This window comes from Oncorhynchus kisutch, linkage group LG1, assembly GCF_002021735.2.
Source record: "Oncorhynchus kisutch isolate 150728-3 linkage group LG1, Okis_V2, whole genome shotgun sequence".
Taxonomy (NCBI): domain Eukaryota; kingdom Metazoa; phylum Chordata; class Actinopteri; order Salmoniformes; family Salmonidae; genus Oncorhynchus; species Oncorhynchus kisutch.
Window position 1 is genome coordinate 62,778,618 of NC_034174.2, and position 19,686 is coordinate 62,798,303.

Consider the following 19,686-nt stretch of genomic DNA (forward strand, 5'->3'; position numbering starts at 1 on the left):
CTTTCTTTCTCTCTCTCGGAGGACCTGAGCCCTAGGACCATGCCCCAGGACTACCTGACATGATGACTCCTTGCTGTCCCCAGTCCACCTGACCGTGCTGCTGCTCCAGTTTCAACTGTTCTGCCTTATTATTATACGACCATGCTGGTCATTTATGAACATTTGAACATCTTGGCCATGTTCTGTTATAATCTCCACCCGGCACAGCCAGAAGAGGACTGGCCACCCCACATAGCCTGGTTCCTCTATAGGTATCTTCCTAAGTTTTGGACATTCTAGGGAGTTTTTCCTAGCCACCGTGCTTCTACACCTGCATTGCTTGCTGTTTGGGGTTTTAGGCTGGGTTTCTGTACAGCACTTTGAGATATCAGCTGATGTACGAAGGGCTATATAAATACATTTGATTTGATTTGATTTTAATGCGAAGTGGAAATATCTAGGAGCAACAACGGCTCAGCCGCAAAATGGTAGGCCACACAAACTCACAGAAGGGACCGATTGTCTGTCCTCAGTTGCAACACTCACTACTGAGCTCCAAATTGCCTCTGGAAGCAATGTCAGCACAATAACTGTTTAGTGGAGCTTCATGAAATGGGTTTCCATGGCCGAGCAGTCGCACACAAGCCTAAGATCACCATGCACAATGCCAAGTGTCGGCTGGAGTTGTGTAAAGCTCATCACCATTGGACTCTGGAGCGGAGTGGAAACGCGTTCTCTGGAGTAATGAACTAAGCTTCACCATCTGGCAGTCCGGCAGACAAATCTGGGTTTGGTGGATGCCAGGAGCACGCTATCTGCCCCAATGAATAGCGCCAACTGTAATGTTTGGTGGTGGAGGAATAATGTTCTGGGACTATTTTCATGGTTCGGCTAGGCCCCTTAGTTCCAGTGAAGGGAAATCGTAACACTACAGCATACAATGACATTCCAGACTTCGTGGCAACTGCTTCCAACTTCGTGGCAACAGTTTGGGGAAGGTCCTTTCCTGTTTCAACATAACAATGCCCCCATGCATAAAGCAAGGCCCATAAAGAAATGGTTTGTCGAGATCGGTGTGAAAGAATTTGACTGGCCTGCACAGAGACCTGACCTCAACCCCATAGAACACCTTTGGGATGAATTGGAATGCAGAGTGTGAGCCCAACATCAGTGCCCGACCTCACTAATGCTCTTGTGGCTGAATGGAAGCAAGTCCCCGCATCAATGTTCCAACATCTAGTGGAAAGCCCTGTCAGAAGAGTGGAGGCTGTTATAGCAGCAAAGGGGAGACCAACATAATATTAATGCCCATGATTTTGGAATGAGATGTTCAACGAGCAGGTGTCCACAGACCTTTGGTCATGTAGTGTATAAAGCAAAATGTTCATTCCCCTTGCTCTTTATCTTTCACTCTCTCTCACACACACAAACCCCCATGCAATCACACACCAACATGCGCATGCACACACACGAACTTTCAGAAGCACCACATCTGACAACCAACAATGGCAAAATGTAGTAGCAAGTAAACTTTATTTACTACAAGAATTAAGAAAAAAGTGAAACAATAATTACAACAGAGAACCAAAATGTACCTCAAGGAGGGCAGTAAAAATATAACAAGTATAATCAGTGGAAGAACCCAGAGCGACTTCCAGTAGCCGAACAAGGATGGCACTTCAGATAGGGAGACAGTAGCTCTGGTCCAGGGTGTTAGTGTGGATTGCTAACGCTCGTCCTGCTTAAGAGGCTCAGTGTCAGGAAGCAGCAGTGACAACCTGGACCAGAGCTAGGGAGACAGCACGACAGCCTGGCAAGCCGCACCAGGAGGGACACAACGAAAAGCTTGGTCCTTTTCTTAGAATGAACAGATGCCATTTGAAATACAGCAAACCACCAAATCAAACTACAGCACTTGTGAAACTTATAACAGAAAACCAACCTCCGAGTCAAGGTATATTGTAAAAATTCAAAAGTAAACACAGTCCCCCCCAATAGAAATAAAAAAAAGATGGATTCAAATATTGTTTTCATAGATCAATAGATCATGTGTCATCATGTCAAAGAGCTGTAGGATCACCAAAAGCAACAGGAACGTCGATGATGCACACTACAATGGGGAGGTTGCAAATTCTAAGTAAATATTTTCACAGTGAGCATATAATGTTGAAAAATACCTATTTTCAATGTCCTTTCAACCAAAAATACATTTTTGAAATGTATTTTGCACATAGGGTTGTAACGTACAGTATGTAGTTACAATGGTCTTTTCTACTGTGGATTTTTCAACAGCTCGATAAAGAGAACTAACAAATGGGACGTTGCACCTTAAATGTTGTAGATTCAAACCAAACTTTGCACTCTCAAAACTAAATGGAAAATGACAAGTATAATCTCAAGGGTTGGTTATTTTTCCAGAGTGAAGGACTAAGGTTCCGTAAATAGTAAACTCATTCACTTTCGGATCCATGCTCCAGATAAGCTCACTCAAAAAGTCTTCATGAACTTACGTGGAGCATGCAACCGACAATGAAAGAGTTGACTATTTATAAAACCCTGACCTTCTCTCCGAAAATTAACTGACCCTGGATGTTATGCATTTTCATGATGCGTTCATTTTGATATAGCCATTAGTTTACTGGCACTCAAACATATCCCTGGAACTTTTTTTATTCCTGAAAGTCAATATCATTTAACACATGTATCCCACAGGAAATTTAACAGCAAAGACGAGTACAGTTTAGAATGATAGTGAGCATCTTGTGTAAAGATGAGACATTTTGGGGTTAAACACTGTAGAGTGGTCTATAGTGGTCTATAGTGTAGAGTGGTCTATATCTGACCAACAAGTCGGCTTGTCCAACAAAACCCTAAAAACAGAGATATAACAGTCAGTATGTTTGTTAACGGCTAATTTCGCTTTCTCATCACAAAGTGCAAATGCCCACATATGTAATGTAATGTGACGTCTTCAGGACAAAACAATGGTCAACAGGTACTACAAACTTCAGCTATTTCTCTCAAAATCTTATACATTTCGATGATGAAAGCAACTAACATGAATCTGTATTTCAAATCAATGTTTTGAAATTGCAATAAATTGAATAGTAGGCTTAAAAGGGCCATTCCGCCACTTTTCAACCTCATATTCATTATCTCCAGCACCATACGGGTGTCTAGATATGTGAAAAAGGTGTGTTTCTATTATCTGTGGTTGCAAAGATAAGAAGGCTCTAAATGCTTCTCTATGACATTACAAGGAAAAGAAAAACGGTGATTTTCAAAACCTGAAACGAGTTTCAAGGGGGGGGGTATTTTATTGCTCCACGTCACCATGAATCTCAATGTGTTTGAAAAATCTTCTTTTTAAAAAAAATGGTTGATGATGTCATCGGGTAGAACTTTGCAACTTTATATTTCTTTCTACAAAATGTAGAACTGCGCCATTTTCACATATGCAGACACCGGTATTGTGCTGGAGATGAATGAAATGAAAATGAGGTTGAAAAGTGGTGCAATTGCCCTTTAACATCACAACAAAATGGGATGTTCTCTTCATTGAATTGTTTTGGATTTGTATTCAGACGAGACAATAGAGACTTTTGCATGCAGAGGCACTGAGTAGAGAGTTGTCTTCTCAGAACATGCTCCGTTTCAGTCTCTGCTAAAACTCCGCTTTACTATACAATGGTTACACTACAGAGCCTAGGACAACGGCACATTCGCTTTCTCCACAATTTCGCATCCACAATATATCCTGCCATTTATATACACATATACTTCACATATGTATACATGTTTGTGAACATTTCATGCGGCATATGAGACCCTTTTATGCATTTATGTGATTGTATAAAACAGTAGCTAGGGCATTACATAAAGAGAAACCTTCAGTCCTCAATGTTTCTCTCCCCCCCCCCTCCAAAAGTTTCTGATGACACAGTGGTGAGGCTAGCGCAGGGGGAAAAAAGATGGCCGCCGCTAACGTTGTTGCGTCAAAATAACTTTCGGATCCCACCAAAACTGGTACAGAACCAACATTGGCAAGCAACATTATCGGTATTCCTAAAAACACAATGCGCACAACGCAAAGATAACCAAGTACATAGAATAAGGCCAGGTTGAAGCGAGTGCCCTGCGAAAGCATGGAATTTCTTATCAACTCCACTGTGCTCAATCACTTACATTTACAGCATATCCCCCAAATGTCCTTTTCCCTCGTCATATCTGTTCTGTTGCTATACCAATTTGATTAAACGGACTGCATCACTCCTCAATGTCAAACTTGATACCCAATATGTATTTTATCATGGCTTATCTAATGTTGTGTAAACGTTCCAAAGGTTAGTTAAGTAGACAGGTGAGTATAGATATAGTATATAGATATATCTGTGCAGGTATAAAAATTGTGTTTTAAAGCAAGGAGAGAATGGTTACGTTCCCTGCCCTTCCTAAAGAGGGCTGAGGCAGAGCTCTGGAGACCTGAGAAGGGATCTCTTTCTGTGATTGTACTGATCTTGCATCTGTTTCAGTAGGAGTGTGGAGTGGAGACGTGAACATACACAGATCTGGGTTCAGTTTTGAATGGTCTGTCCTCTGTCCAGGTGAAAGGTGGTGTCAATGTATTTATAAAATCTAACTATACTACAGTACTCCTACTTCCATTTTGTTAATTTAAAAAGTGTATTTATTTCAAGGTCCAAATTATATTTCGATATATTTGTAGGCTGAGAAGTCCATGGAAAGATGTTCACAAAACAATATTAATATCATTGTATCTCTAATTTCGTGGTGTTATGGCAACTACATTTACATTACATAAGGAATCAGCTGACCTGATATATTCAAAAAAAGAGAATCCATCTGGCATTTTATCAATAACGTATTTTAAGACGAACACAGGGATCGCTAATTGAGGACAGGACACAAAACCCCTTGTGGATATGTTCTCTTGATGGACAGCTTAGGTGGTTGTCACAGTCGGTCAGACATCTGATTGGCTAGATCTCAGGAAGAGGAAGCCATCCATTGAAGGCTGACAAAACCGACTTGTGTTGAGGATGTAGGAGATTGGAAACTGGTGGTTAGACTTTTGACCTCTGGTGATATGTGTAAGAAGCACTGAACTCTGGGATATGGTTAGTTGGGCCTGGAGGACTGGGCACTGGGGCGTAGAGGCTAGTCTTGCTGGGCTACTAAGACAGTGAGGTGGCGGGGCATATGGGGGAAAATAACATCCCGTCCCTCCTATTCCCCCCCTAACTCAGCCTGGTCAGAGTCAGAGGAGGGCCAGGGGGAGTGATTTTGATTTGGAACTGGCACCAGCATAGAGCCCTGGGGGACTCCACTCTGGTTCTGGGTAGCGGAGTCGGGCAGGGTGAGGGTCTCAGGGGCGGACTTCTTGCGGGCTCGGTCCTTGGGGACGGAGAGGAACTCTGGGGCATCAGTGCAGAGGGGGGTGGTGGGGGCGCTGGCGGGGCCGGAGAGGGTGCAGGAGGACAGGGGCATCTCGCTAATGGAGATCGACGGGGGGAAAATCCCAATCTTCTCGTTGGTGGCTTCCTGGATGGTGCGCTCATACTCTCTCACCTCATCCATCGTCATGTCTGCACGGAGAGAGAGAGAATGAGGGGGGAGACAGCACTGCAAAGCATTCTAATGCTTCTTTCTAATCTTAGCCTGGCATCACTACTAGTTATGTCATAATCAAAATGATCAAACATTTTCAAATCAAAAGTCATTTGATATTTTCTCAAGGTGTGAATATATTTTTGTACTTCATGTTTTCCCGATATAGAAACAACTAAAGCTTGCAAGAACCACTTATTTCAGAAAACATTTTGCATAGAAAAAGAGTGATTGGTTCCCTCCTGAGTCATGTCGACATGAACAACAGAACACGTCAATATGAAACAGAACAAGAGGAAATGAAACGACACATACGCTGACTTTGTCATGAATCTCTATGTCATCCAGTGATGGGGAGTTCGTGGAATGCTCTTGCTGCTCATGGCAAACTTTAATGTTGGTTTGTTCATGCATACTTTTCTCGTATTCCCGCACGTCATCCAAGTTCATATCTGCAAAGAGGGGAGGTGGAGATGTTGGCGTCTTCCCTTTAGGACACTCAAGACGAAGGTAGAGGAGGGGTTAAGTGAGGAGGGGCACGTCGTGGGTGAGTAGAGAGCCCTTGGTGGTGGATTAGTGCTTTAGGGGGGGGGGGGCGAAAGGTCAAAGTTCGAGCACAATCAATAGGAGGTGGAGAGGGCAGAGCTAGCTTCCCACGACCGAAAAGAGTTGGTGTCGAGAGGAGAGAGCTAGTCAGGCCAAAGCTGGGTTAGGAAGAGGAAGAAAGGGAGGGATAGAGGGAGAAGGGAAAGGAGAAGAGAGGGAGAACAAATGATCCAGAACCCTCCAAGTCAGACGTGAAGGGTTGGGAGCATCGCCGGAAAAAAATACATTCCCAAAGAACAGTCCTAGGCAAGGTCATCCCAAATACATCAGGAGGAGTTGGGTGAGGGGGAATCATCCAAATAGTGCATAGGAGGGAAAGTTATTTCCCCCCCCCCCCAGAGGTAGAGGAGAAGGGAGAGAGTGAGTAGCGGTGTCCCATTACAGCAGTAATGGCTTGTTATGGACTTACCCTGCAGCCATGGAAAAAGCTGAGTGCTAATAAGAGTCCTGCTAGTATTACTGCTACTGCTGCTGCTCTTATTGCCATGCATTCACGCCCCACATACACACAGCTTTCATGATCCAATGAGTGCAATATCTTCTGTGTAATATCTCCTGATATTTCAGCAATTGCTATTCTTTTGTTTGGAAATTGTAGCAAATAGAGCCATTGATGCCAACATCTTACAAGCCTTGATGCCAAAAAGAATGAGAAATATAGCTGACACAAGAAGAAACAGACCAGTGTACAGGAGAGATATTGTTTGATTGAACACCAACACAGAATTGCAGGAATTGGTTTTACAGATAAACATGGAAGGAACTGCAGTCCAGGGGCTGCTGTCTGTGTATGACTGAAGTAGTGAGCTAGTGAACACAGACCAACCCTGGACATGACAGTACTTCTAGGGGGCGATTTTCCCAGACACAGATTAGGCCTATAGCTGGACTAAAAAGGACTTTCAATGGAGATTCTCCATTGCACATGCTTCTTAGTCCAGAACTGGGCTTAGAATCTGCCCCCTTGGTTACGTGTTCTAAGTAGGATTATTGATATCTGAGAGGTCACCCAGCGTATAAAATAGAGCGGGGTTAGATGCAGTGATGGGGAATTGGATGGTGTTTAGGAGTTCACATGCCTTATTTAGTTATATTACACACAATGATACAGACAGTAGATTAGAGACAGCATCAACAGTAACCACTTAACTCACAAAAGGAGTAAAATCAAAATGGAAGTCCTTTCTTATTGATTCTAAGGAAAGAGTGACTTCATAGGTCCCAGTGTTAAACTTGGGGAGTGTTCATTAGGTACAGAATAAACTGGGAGGGACTACCTATACTTGTCCAACAATAAACACTAATTATAACCTTCAACACATAAAAAAAATTGCCCTAATGAAAACTACCCAGTGATTAGTTAGTGAGAGGACCAATAGAGCAATGCTTGTCGACCTACCGATCCACTCATCCACCCAGGCAAAAGCCTGCCTGTGGCCCAGGAGCAGCACATCACGCACCACCTATAGGGAGAGACGGTAGAGGGGGTCAGAGAACACTGATCTCAGAGCAGATCTACAAAAATGTACCAGCACTTTCTATAGAGTAAGTGGCTGCTATTTGCTATTTAAATAGTGAACACTAAGTCACATACTACTCACGCACTGAGTATAAAGCCTTTTGCGGAAGGGTTTAGTGGAGGACAGAATGGCTGTGTGTACGTGTGTGAGTGACCTCTGACCTTGTGTACAAACTGCTCTACGCGTGTCTGCAGGCCCCACACTTCAAACTTGACGGTGACCAGCTTGTAGGAGCACATGATGGGCTCCTGGGTGTCCCTCCAGCCCTCCTGCAGCATGCCCCTCGACGTCTTCTCTGACTTGAAGTACCGCAGGTCCTGTTGGGGTGGACACACACACACACACACACACACACACACACACACACACACACACACACACACACACACACACACACACACACACACACACACGTAGATCTCAGTAATGAATCCAAACCTCTGTGCCCTGAGAGAAATGCATTATGGGAAAGCTAAAAATGGAACACTAACGTTAAATAGGAATCTTTCCCTCCAGAGACTCTTCGCTAAATCTCAGGGGCTGAGGCAATTTATCATTCAACCACCGCTTACTGCATCTGCTATACTCAACAGTCTAACTATACTTACACAGACACTATATGCTAACATGCTCATTTCTAACACTGAAAGTTAGATAAGGAAGAGTTGTATGGGGAGAGAATCAGAAGGTGATGCTCGAGTTAGCTTAGCTAGCATTATCTGGTCAGAGCTGTATTGCGGAGTGTTTCGTGGGTTTATCTGCAATACAAGCTCAATTCGGGAATATAACTAAACGTAAACTTAATTGAATAAAATTCCAACCCAATGAAATAGTTTGGATGACTAGGATGCTTAGGGCAAAACCAATAGACTGAAATGGTGTCCGTCTGTTGTATCATTGTATCTTTGAGTATCACAGAGTATCACTGAGTATCAATGGGTATCACTGAGTATCAATGGGTATCAATGGGTATCACTGAGTATCAATGGGTATCACTGAGTATCAATGGGTATCACTGAGTATCAATGGGTATCGCTGAGTATCACTGAGTATCAATGAGTATCGCTGAGTATCACTGAGTATCAATGGGTATCCATGAGTATCATTGCGTATCACTGAGTATCAATGAGTATCGCTGAGTATCAATGAGTATCACTGAGTATCGCTGAGTATCACTAAGTATCGCTGAGTATCGCTGAGTATCACTGAGTATCACTGAGTATCAATGAGTATCAATGAGTATCAATGAGTATCGCCGAGTATCAATAAGTATTGGTGAATGTCCTTGTATCCACTGTCATTGTTATGTCTGAACCATGTTGCTGGTTCTATTTTTAGACTAATAATAAGACTCTAATCACCAGTGTTCGACTACAGAGACAGCCTGTGGCTACAATAACCCCTACATTAACCCCTGGGCCCCATTAGCTCTAATGAAACAACACACACACACACACACGCACGCACACACACACATACAGAGATGCAGATACACGCACGCACTCACCTCAGACTCTTTATAGTATCTCTCAGGGATCTCGTCGTAGGCGATATCCACAAAACACACGTCCCTTTCCTGGTCTTTATTTTCACTGTCTGAGAAGATCTGAAAACAAACAAAAATTCCCAAAGGTGCAGTTAATCATCTATCACTTCAGGCATCAACAATATCCTCTCTTTACAAAACTACACAGCTCAATGATATTGATTGGGCCTCCCAAAGTATCTTCTTTGTGTTATAATTCGAGGCCCTTCATTTACAGACATTTGTCATCTGTTTGATATTTGACAGAAGCTAGTCAATGTCCATTCTATTTCAGCCAGAGTGGTCAGAATATCCACAGGGTCAGATATTTGATTTGATTTAGCAGGGCCTGTAGTCACTAAGCAGCTCATGACCATAGTGCTGATCCAGGATCAGTTTAGCCTTTTAGATCATAATGTATACAATTACTTGGACAGAGGGGGTCTATCTGATCCTAGATCAGCACTCCTACTCTGAGACGCTTGATACATACAGGCCCTGATCTTAGATCTTTGATTATGGACCACTTAGACTTAGCTACTCCACGAGGCTACTGCAGAGACACGTCATTGCGCAATGCAGCCAGAAGGGAGAGCTCTAAGCTTGTGTTGATTGACTTCCACTGTACAGTACTCTCACTATCATAATCTCCCATTCACACTCACAGACAGGCAGACAGACAGACAGACCTCATATATAGCCGCAGGGCAAATAGACACCAATAGCATTAGCCACTCTCTGTTTCCATCTAAGGAGCTAGAGGTGTGTGTGTGTGTGTGTGTGTGTGTGTGTGTGTGTGTGTGTGTGTGAGTGAGTGAGTGAGAGATAGGCTCGGTTATAGAGAGGAATACTCCATTATGCTAGGCCTCAGGAGATGAGTGAACAAATCCTCAGCCAGGGCAGAGTGCAACATTTCAAAGTGTGTTTTAACGTCTACGTTACACATCATGCTTCGAGCTACTGGCGGATGTATTGAAACTGCAGCGTACGGATAAATATTGCACGAATGTCAAGAAGTAACATTAAAAAGAGCACTCCACACCACGGATCACAACCTAAGAGAGATATGTAAGGCTTCGTGCTCGTAGCGATGGATTAATATTGTATGCCTTGCTGCCAAATATGATTATGAAAAGTCCAACGAGAGCAAAGTGGCTGTGATGGTGCCACATTTATAATATATTTCCACCTTATTTATTGATGTATAATATCTACATTAAGAAAAATGTCAAATGATGTTGTATGACAATGTAAATAAAAAATCATATTTGGAAGCAATATGAACCGTAGATTGTTCAGCTCATGTGCTATATTTGGACTAGTCTCAAATGCCAAAACATCAAGATGCCTTATGGGTGCCTTATGGGTTGGTAAAGTGCCCCCCCCCCCCCCCCTCCCTCGGGGCCAGACACACGTTTCTCCAATCGATACAGTCGACTGAGGTGTGGACTCTGACCGCTGCCTGGTTGCCCTCTGTGACATATAGCAGGGTGTGAAGCTCTAGTGCTGTGCTCAACGTCAAGAGGTGGGAGGTCGACATCCTCAGGTTCAGTGCTTACAGACAGAGAGACATGGACATGCAAATTTGCTCTCCCTTTCACTCTGTCTCCTGTCGTCTTTCTCTTTTTCTCCATCTTCTTGTCCATCTCTGTTCTCTTTTTCACTCTCATCTTCCTTTCTTCTCTCCATCTCCTATCTTCATCACCCTCTCATCTCTTCCTTCTGTGTCCTCTCTTTTACTTCCTCACCTCTCTCTTCTTCTCACCTCCCTCCCTCTCCCTCCAAGGGGCCCTTCTGCCACAAGCTGTGTGAAAGAGTCCTGCTGGCACATTGGGGGTGACATGCCATCATGGATGAGTGCAGCCAAGGGACAGAGAAAAGAGGGAGGGAGTAGTAAGAAGAAGAAAGTGTAATAATGAGGGAAGAGGAGAGAATATGAGAGAGGGAGAACATGTCATAAATAATGAGGGAAGAGGAGAGAATGAGAGAGGGAGAACATGTCATAAATAATGAGGGAAGAGGAGAGAGAAAGAGAGGGAGAACATGTCATAAATAATGAGGGAAGAGGAGAGAATATGAGTGAGGGAGAACATGTCATAAATAATGAGGGAAGAGGAGAGAATGAGAGAGGGAGAACATGTCATAAATAATGAGGGAAGAGGAGAGAATGAGAGAGGGAGAATGTGTCATAAATAATGAGGGAAGAGGAGAGAGAAAGAGAGGGAGAACATGTCATAAATAATGAGGGAAGAAGAGAGAGAATGAGAGAGGGAGAATGTGTCATAAATAATGAGGGAAGAGGAGAGAGAAAAAGAGGGAGAACGTGCCATAAATAATGAGGGAAGAAGAGAGAGAATGAGAGAGGGAGAACGTGTCATAAATAATGAGGAGAGAAAATGAGAGAGGGAGAATGTGTCATAAATAATGAGGGAAGAGGAGAGAGAATGAGAGAGGGAGAACGTGTCATAAATAATGAGGGAAGAGGAGAGAGAAAGAGAGGGAGAACATGTCATAAATAATGAGGGAAGAAGAGAGAGAATGAGAGAGGGAGAATGTGTCATAAATAATGAGGGAAGAGGAGAGAGAGAAAAAGAGGGAGAACGTGCCATAAATAATGAGGGAAGAAGAGAGAGAATGAGAGAGGGAGAACGTGTCATAAATAATGAGGAGAGAAAATGAGAGAGGGAGAATGTGTCATAAATAATGAGGGAAGAGGAGAGAGAATGAGAGAGGGAGAACGTGTCATAAATAATGAGGGAAGAGGAGAGAGAATGAGAGAGGGAGAATGTGTCATAAATAATGAGGGAAGAGGAGAGAATATGAGAGAGGGAGAATGTGTCATAAATAATGAGGGAAGAGGAGAGAGAAAGAGAGGGAGAACGTGCCATAAATAATGAGGGAAGAAGAGAGAGAATGAGAGAGGGAGAACGTGTCATAAATAATGAGGGAAGAGGAGAGAATATGAGAGAGGGAGAACATGTCATAAATAATGAGGGAAGAGGAGAGAGAATGAGATGGAGAACGTGTCATAAATAATGAGGGAAGAGGAGAGAATATGAGAGAGGGAGAACGTGTCATAAATAATGAGGGAAGAGGAGAGAATATGAGAGGGAGAACATGTCATAAATAATGAGGGAAGAGGAGAGAGAATGAGAGAGGGAGAATGTGTCATAAATAATGAGGGAAGAAGAGAGAGAATGAGAGTTGTGTAATAAATAATGAGGGGAGAGAGTAGGAACGTTAGGAAGAGGGGAGAAGAAAGAGAGAGAAGGAGAAAGGACAAGGAAGATGGAGGGAAGAAGAAAGAGAGCGTGCAAGAATGAATGAAAACGAGCAAGTAAGAGGCCGAGGGAGAGAAAGAAACTATGCAACCCGCTAATGGTGAGGTCTAAAGGAGACACAGATAGAGAGAGAGAGAGAGAGAGAGAGAGAGAGAGAGAGAACGAGAGAACGAGAGAGAGAGAGAAAGTGAGAGAACGAGAGAGAGAAAGTGAGAGAACGAGAGAGAGCGAGAGAACGAGAGAGAGATAATGACAACCATGAACCATTAGGGACAGGATTTAAGCAATGGCTCTTCTCCAAACATTTACGGCAGGCCTGCCCTGTCATGGTCTGCTACCTGAAATTGTCAATCACATCATCTAACCACACCCTCCACCCATTCATTCAGACAGAATATGTAGTCTGCTCACACACACACACACACACACACACACACACACACACACACACACACACACACACACACACACACACACACACACACACACACACACACACACACACACACACACACACACACACACACACACACACACACACACACACACACACACACACACACTTCATTGTATGGATGTACACACAGGCAGACACACACATTACATTCAAACAGACATTTAACCCCTTCTCTGTCAGGAAACAGGATGGCAAGCGTGAAAACGTTTTTACAACCTGACATTATATTTCATATCATCGTGAGCACAGAAACACTGGGCTGCATATTACTTCACAACGTACAGTATCTTGGCAGAGGAGACTCTGAAATTTGGACCAGAGGGCTATACAGGGCTGTAAAAGACCAGAGCTTGTGCTGGTCAGCCCTGAAGCTGCAGTGTCGGCGGATAGATTCACATGGGAGCTTTTTAGTGGAACACACACATACGTGTGTCTGCATCCTGGTGTCTGTACGCAACAACAAATGTGTGTGTGATATGACTCCAAGCGCGCATGTGTGTGTTGTGTGTGTGTGCACGCACAGGGACACTGGCCACAGCAGTTGTTAGAAAAGAGAGATAGGCTGGGGTTGGATTACAGATGTAGAGACCAGAGTGAGGCTGCCTTTTACATTCAGTCTGATATAGTAATATCCTCTCCTTTACATTCAGTCTGATATAATATCCTCTCCTTTACATTCAGTCTGATATAATATCCTCTCCTTTACATTCAGTCTGATATAATATCCTCTCCTTTACATTCAGTCTGATATAACATCCTCTCCTTTACATTTAGTCTGATATAATATCCTCTCCTTTACATTCAGTCTGATATAACATCCTCTCCTTTACATTCAGTCTGATATAATATCCTCTCCTTTACATTCAGTCTGATATAATATCCTCTCCTTTACATTCAGTCTGATATAATATCCTCTCCTTTACATTCAGTCTGATATAATATCCTCTCCTTTACATTCAGTCTGATATAATATCCTCTCCTTTACATTCAGTCTGATATAATATCCTCTCCTTTACATTCAGTCTGATATAATATCCTCTCCTTTACATTCAGTCTGATATAATATCCTCTCCTTTACATTCAGTCTGATATAATATCCTATCCTTTATATTCAGTCTGATATAACAACCTCTCTTTTTACATCTGCAGGACTTTCACTAACATTGTCTGGCCATGGAAGCCAGTCTCTCACACACACACCATGATAATGACCAGACAGGTTGATGCCCATCTACTCTCTCTTACGACATTAAGAGAGAGTGGACTTTTCTAAGACCAAGACTGACAACTCCTCACACACACACACGCACACACACCCTTCATCCTAACATATTATTATGCTAACACAGTAGTAGAACTATTATTCTGTAGAGAAACGAGTTTGTGAATTGGGAGAGAGAGAAGGCCAGAGTATAAATGAAATGGGCTCTTCAATTAGCAGAGCTGCCCTTGGCTGACACTGAGGGGCCATAAGGCCCCTATTATGGAATTACTTTATCATACTGAAGGCCTCAGTGCAACACACACACACACACGCACGCACGCACGCACGCACGCACGCACGCACGCACGCACGCACGCACGCACGCACACACACACACACACACACACACACACACACACACACACACACACAGTCTTTACTCACGTTGTCATTGCTGCCTTTGTTGTCCTCGTATTTCGTCTCTATGTGAATGGAGAACTTGGGCAAGAAAGAACACTGCCAAACAAAAACAGATGAGATGTATCAGGTGAGACATTTGAAAATGGTGGAAAAACAACCTCTTTCACCTGAAACGGGTGTTTAGTTTTATAATTGTTTATGTGTCATCGAGACATTTAGTCTCTAGACTTCTTGTACCAGTATCCCCACCAACTGATGTGTTTGGTGCTTTGTTCAGAAAGGGGAGATTAACGAATAGGAGTATGCTCTGTATGCATGTCCGTGTGCTCATGTCCGTGTGTGTGGTCTGTGTGTGTCTGCGTCGTGTGTGTGTGTGCGCGCGTGCGTGCATGTACCCCTCCTATGACTCACACACAGCCTTTTATCGTGCCCGAAACTCTGTCACTGTCAAAGCCATGTCTCCCCCTCATCCCCCTTTCCTCTATCCGCTCCTCCTCTCTATATGAAGCCATATGACTCACTGTGGTGGCATTTATCACTTTCTGAGAATTTCAAAATGCCACAGCTCAAAGGCTTTAGAAGATTCAGACAGCATGTTACAGGGGGCACCGGCAGGTTTCCAAGACTGTCATCAATCTTGAACCCTTTGGCATAAAACACTGCTACAGTATTGTTTTGATAATGGCGTTGAGACTGATGCCGGTTGTAAAGAGTTATTGGAAACACTTGCTGTGAACTACCAGTGTATAAAGCATTATTTGTATTTGTATATATTATGGATCCCAAAGGCAGCAGCTACTCTCCTGGGGTCCGGCAAAATTATACAGTTATACAATTTAAAAAAACAACATTACAAATGCATTCATTACAGAACCTAAACCTAAAAAAGATATGGACATGTGAAAATACGTTACTTAAAGGTGAACTAGGCAGAAATCGCTCCACCATTTCCTGGTTGCTAAAATTCCAATAGTTAGCCTACATTTGGTCGGGTCGCCCAAAAAGTGACACATTGCAGCTTTAAAAGCATTTAATACTAGGTAAAAAGTATTTAAGAAAGTTCCAGAGAAAAGTATAAGACAGCTCCAGAGAAAAGTATTTAAGAAAGCTCCAGAGAAAAGTATTTAAGACAGCTCCAGAGAAAAGTATTTAAGACAGCTCCAGAGGAAAGTATTTAAGACAGCTCCAGAGGAAAGTATTTTAGACAGCTCCAGAGAAAAGTATTTAAGACAGCTCCAGAGAAGAGTATTTAAGACAGCTCCAGAGAAAAGTATTTAAGACAGCTCCAGAGAAGAGTATTTAAGACAGCTCCAGAGAAAAGTATTTTAGACAGCTCCAGAGAAAAGTATTTAAGACAGCTCCAGAGAAAAGTATTTAAGACAGCTCCAGAGAAAAGTATTTAAGACAGCTCCAGAGAAAAGTATTTAAGACAGCTCCAGAGAAAAGTATTTAAGACAGCTCCAGAGAAAAGTATTTAAGACAGCTCCAGAGAAAAGTATTTAAGAAAGCTCTGGCTATGGCAGCAAAGCAAATGGACATCATTTGACACCTCAAAGGCAGTTGAATCCTCAGGGCAGTAAAAATGTATGACGCTTCTCGTGCGTGAAACAAGGGAATGGATATGTCTTTCTCTCTGGAGAGCGCATGCCTAGCTACAGACATACACAAGCATGAAGAGAGCTGCCATTCAGAAGACACGCACGGAAATGCACAAGCGTGCACACACACTGACGCTAAGCTGTTGCTATGGATAGCCATACTAATGTCTCCATAGGGGGAAGCGTCATTCTAACAGAGCCACTTACATTTGATATAAACCCAAAATGACACAATAAATATGCACAAAAAAAAACGACACAACCCAAGCCTTCTATACACACATATCCCAAAACACTGACTCCTTACGTAACGTCTAACTAAAACAACCAGTGAAGCAGAAGAAAATGGTTCTTTCCTGGTCCTTCCGTGTTGCTGCATTAAATGCATCCTGACACCCTGTACATTGTTGAACTGCGGTGTCTCTCTTCACAGCTCTGTGATCGATAAAGGAAATGGAAGAGGTACTTACGGTGTACTCTACAGAGGCAGGCCCAGGGGGGGCGCGTTCGGAGCAGAGGGGAGAAAACACACCACAGTTAGGGCTTCAATAACGCAACAACACAGAAGAAACAGAGACAGGTTAGGGTGTGATACAACGGGAAGGAGCACAACATGACACGAGAAACAACACAGCTCCCACATCCGGAATGTTGCTGAACATTTTCCATTGACTTTTGAAGAAGCATTTCTGGGAACTGATGCTGACTGAACTGATAGTCTTTACATAAACAGACAGAAACGTTGCCAGAATGTTCTCGGAACATTTTGTTTTGGTTAGCTATGTGCACTGTAGCATAACGTGACTCAGCTAGCCTGGCTATGCTATGAGCTGTGTCACAGTAACTAGATTAGGTTGAGGTTAGCCTGGTACTTTTCCGCTAGGGTTACGGTCGATTCGTGGTCAGAGCTCATTTCTGACCGCACACAACCATCTGTGGTGCCTGGTATGAATGGATCCTGGTTCTACAATAACACATCGGTGAGTGTGTGTGTGTGTGTGTGTATATGTGTGCGTGTGCGTGTGTGTGTGTGTGTGCGCGTGTTCACCTGTTATGGTATAAGGGTAGTAGTTCCAGGCCTTCTCTGTTACGTAGAAGATGTTGGGCACCACTGCTCGAGCCCAGCTGGGCAATTTACTGTAAAAAGAGAGAGGGTGAGAGAGAGGAGACAGAGAGAGAGAGAGAGAGAGAGAGAGAGAGAGAGAGAGAGAGAGAGAGAGAGAGAGAGAGAGAGAGAGAGAGATGGAGAGAGAGAAAGAGAGAGAGAGATGGAGAGAGAGAAAGAGGAGATATGAAAAGGAAGAGAGGAGATGAAAGAGATACATCATGTCTGATTAATAATTTCTAGTTTGAGTCCTTCCTTCCTTCCTTCCTTCCTTCCTTCCTTCCTTCCTTCCTTCCTTCCTTCCTTCCTTCCTTCCTTCCTTCCTTCCTTCCTTCCTTCCTTCCTTCCTTCCTTCCTTCCTTCCTTCCTTCCTTCCTTCCTTCCTTCTCAAGGTGAGTGGGCATGTTTAAAAGCCCTGGCCATTGAAGGTGGTTAAAAAATCAACTTGAAAATGAAACAAAGGACATTGAAAAAGATAAGAGAGAGCAGCACTTAAAAGAGCCGTCTGTAGCCTCGCAACACGACCTCAATGGGTTTGTGTTTTTGATTACAACCGCAAGGTTTTGTTGGAGGGGTTGAGAGCTCTTCTACACACTGGCGCACCGAAACAGATACACACTAGCCTTGGCAGAGAAAGCTGAAGGGACATTTACTCAAAGGCTCTAGTGAGTATAACAGTGCATATAAAGGTGTGCGTGTCTGCTGTGTAGCATAGAGATTGGTGTGTGTCTGTGCGTGCATGTAAGTCTCTAATATCTGATACAAGTTTAGATATTCAATTTTCTTTGATCACACATTGATAAAGAAGTTAGCTACATGACTGTGAACGCATGGTGACAGCTGATATACAAATAAACCGATACGCCAAAGAAACCTTGTGAAAATGTTGACAGGCCAACTTTTCACAGCCTATCCCCCAAAAAGCAAATGACAGACACTCCTCCATCTGCTCATCGTCTCTCATTCTTCTTTCAATCAATCCTTCATGCTCGTCAACACATTGGTACGCATTGACACCCTGTGTTACGCATTGACACCCTGTGGTACGCATTGACACACTGTGGCACGCATTGACACACTGTGGCACGCATTGACACACTGTGGTACGCATTGACACACTGTGGTACGCATTGACACACTGTGGTACGCATTGACACACTGTGGTACGCATTGACACACTGTGGCACGCATTGACACACTGTGGTACGCATTGACACACTGTGGCACACATTGACACACTGTGGTACGCATTGACACACTGTGGCACGCATTGACACACTGTGGTACGCATTGACACACTGTGGTACGCATTGACACACTGTGGTACGCATTGACACACTGTGGTACGCATTGACACACTGTGGCACGCATTGACATACTGTGGTACGCATTGACACACTGTGGCACGCATTGACATACTGTGGTACGCATTGACACACTGTGGTACGCATTGACATACTGTGGTACGCATTGACACACTGTGGTACGCATTGACACACTGTGGCACGCATTGACATACTGTGGAACGCATTGACACACTGTGGCAATTTAAGGGAACAGTTATATGAAACAAGTTGTCTACCCAGAACATTGCTTGTGGATATTCTGATTGTTTAAATATCCTAACAATATCCCCCCCGGGACACATCCATCCCACCCTGAAATAAAACTGACACGCATTGACACACTGTGGTACGCATTGACACACTGTGGTACGCATTGACACACTGTTGTACGCATTGACACACTGTGGTACGCATTGACACACTGTGGTACGCATTGACACACTGTGGTACGCATTGACACACTATAGGACTTCACACTGCACCCGCCAAGCTCTGTAGGCGGTGGTAAGGTTTCTCCATCCCACACTTTTCACACCTCACAAATTCCTAAAGCAATAAAAGACTCTGGCAGAGAAACCATTCATCTGCGCTAAAGTTCTGAAAGTGTGGACTAGTATGTGTGTGTGTGGTGTTTGCGTGTCCGCAAAGTACTTTATTCCATCACAAAATAAACCACCCGAGTCGATGTGTCATGAAGACCCTTGAAATAATGAATTCCTAATGAATGTTTAAGTTAAGAGGTTATTCAAGCTATTCAGCACTAGAACAATAACCCAGCGAATCAGAAAGGTGATTGAGTGCTGGGGACCATGACACAATGCTCACTGGCTTCAATTTCCTGCTTGCTGTGGAATATTACGGACAATTTGTATGAAATAAATCATATTTGTCCTGTTCTGTTGTGACGCATGATACATAACTGGCCCCAAACTAAATGTATTCTATTAGATTAACAATGTTCTTCTCATCTTCTCATTATTTTCATGACATTTATATTTTCACGACAGAAAGGCCTTG

General features: G+C 43.4%; 1 protein-coding gene across 2 annotated transcripts in view; it reads right to left on the reverse strand.

Moving 5' to 3' along the window:
- Positions 1-1,495: 1,495 nt before the first annotated feature.
- The window catches only part of LOC109889588 (cytoplasmic phosphatidylinositol transfer protein 1), an 82,102-nt gene continuing 63,911 nt past the window's right edge, over positions 1,496-19,686 (reverse strand). Inside the window, exons 3-10 of one of the 2 annotated variants that reach the window (XM_020481146.2) lie at positions 17,267-17,355; positions 16,689-16,696; positions 14,645-14,716; positions 9,241-9,339; positions 7,895-8,050; positions 7,613-7,676; positions 5,923-6,059; positions 1,496-5,585 (exon numbers count right to left, since the gene is read on the reverse strand). In XM_020481146.2, coding sequence (XP_020336735.1) covers positions 5,580-5,585; positions 5,923-6,059; positions 7,613-7,676; positions 7,895-8,050; positions 9,241-9,339; positions 14,645-14,716; positions 16,689-16,696; positions 17,267-17,355 — 631 coding nt within the window. In that variant the 3' untranslated portion in view covers positions 1,496-5,579. The remainder of the gene's footprint in view (positions 5,586-5,922; positions 6,060-7,612; positions 7,677-7,894; positions 8,051-9,240; positions 9,340-14,644; positions 14,717-16,688; positions 16,697-17,266; positions 17,356-19,686) is intronic. The other variant, XM_020481137.2, reaches the window with a different exon arrangement.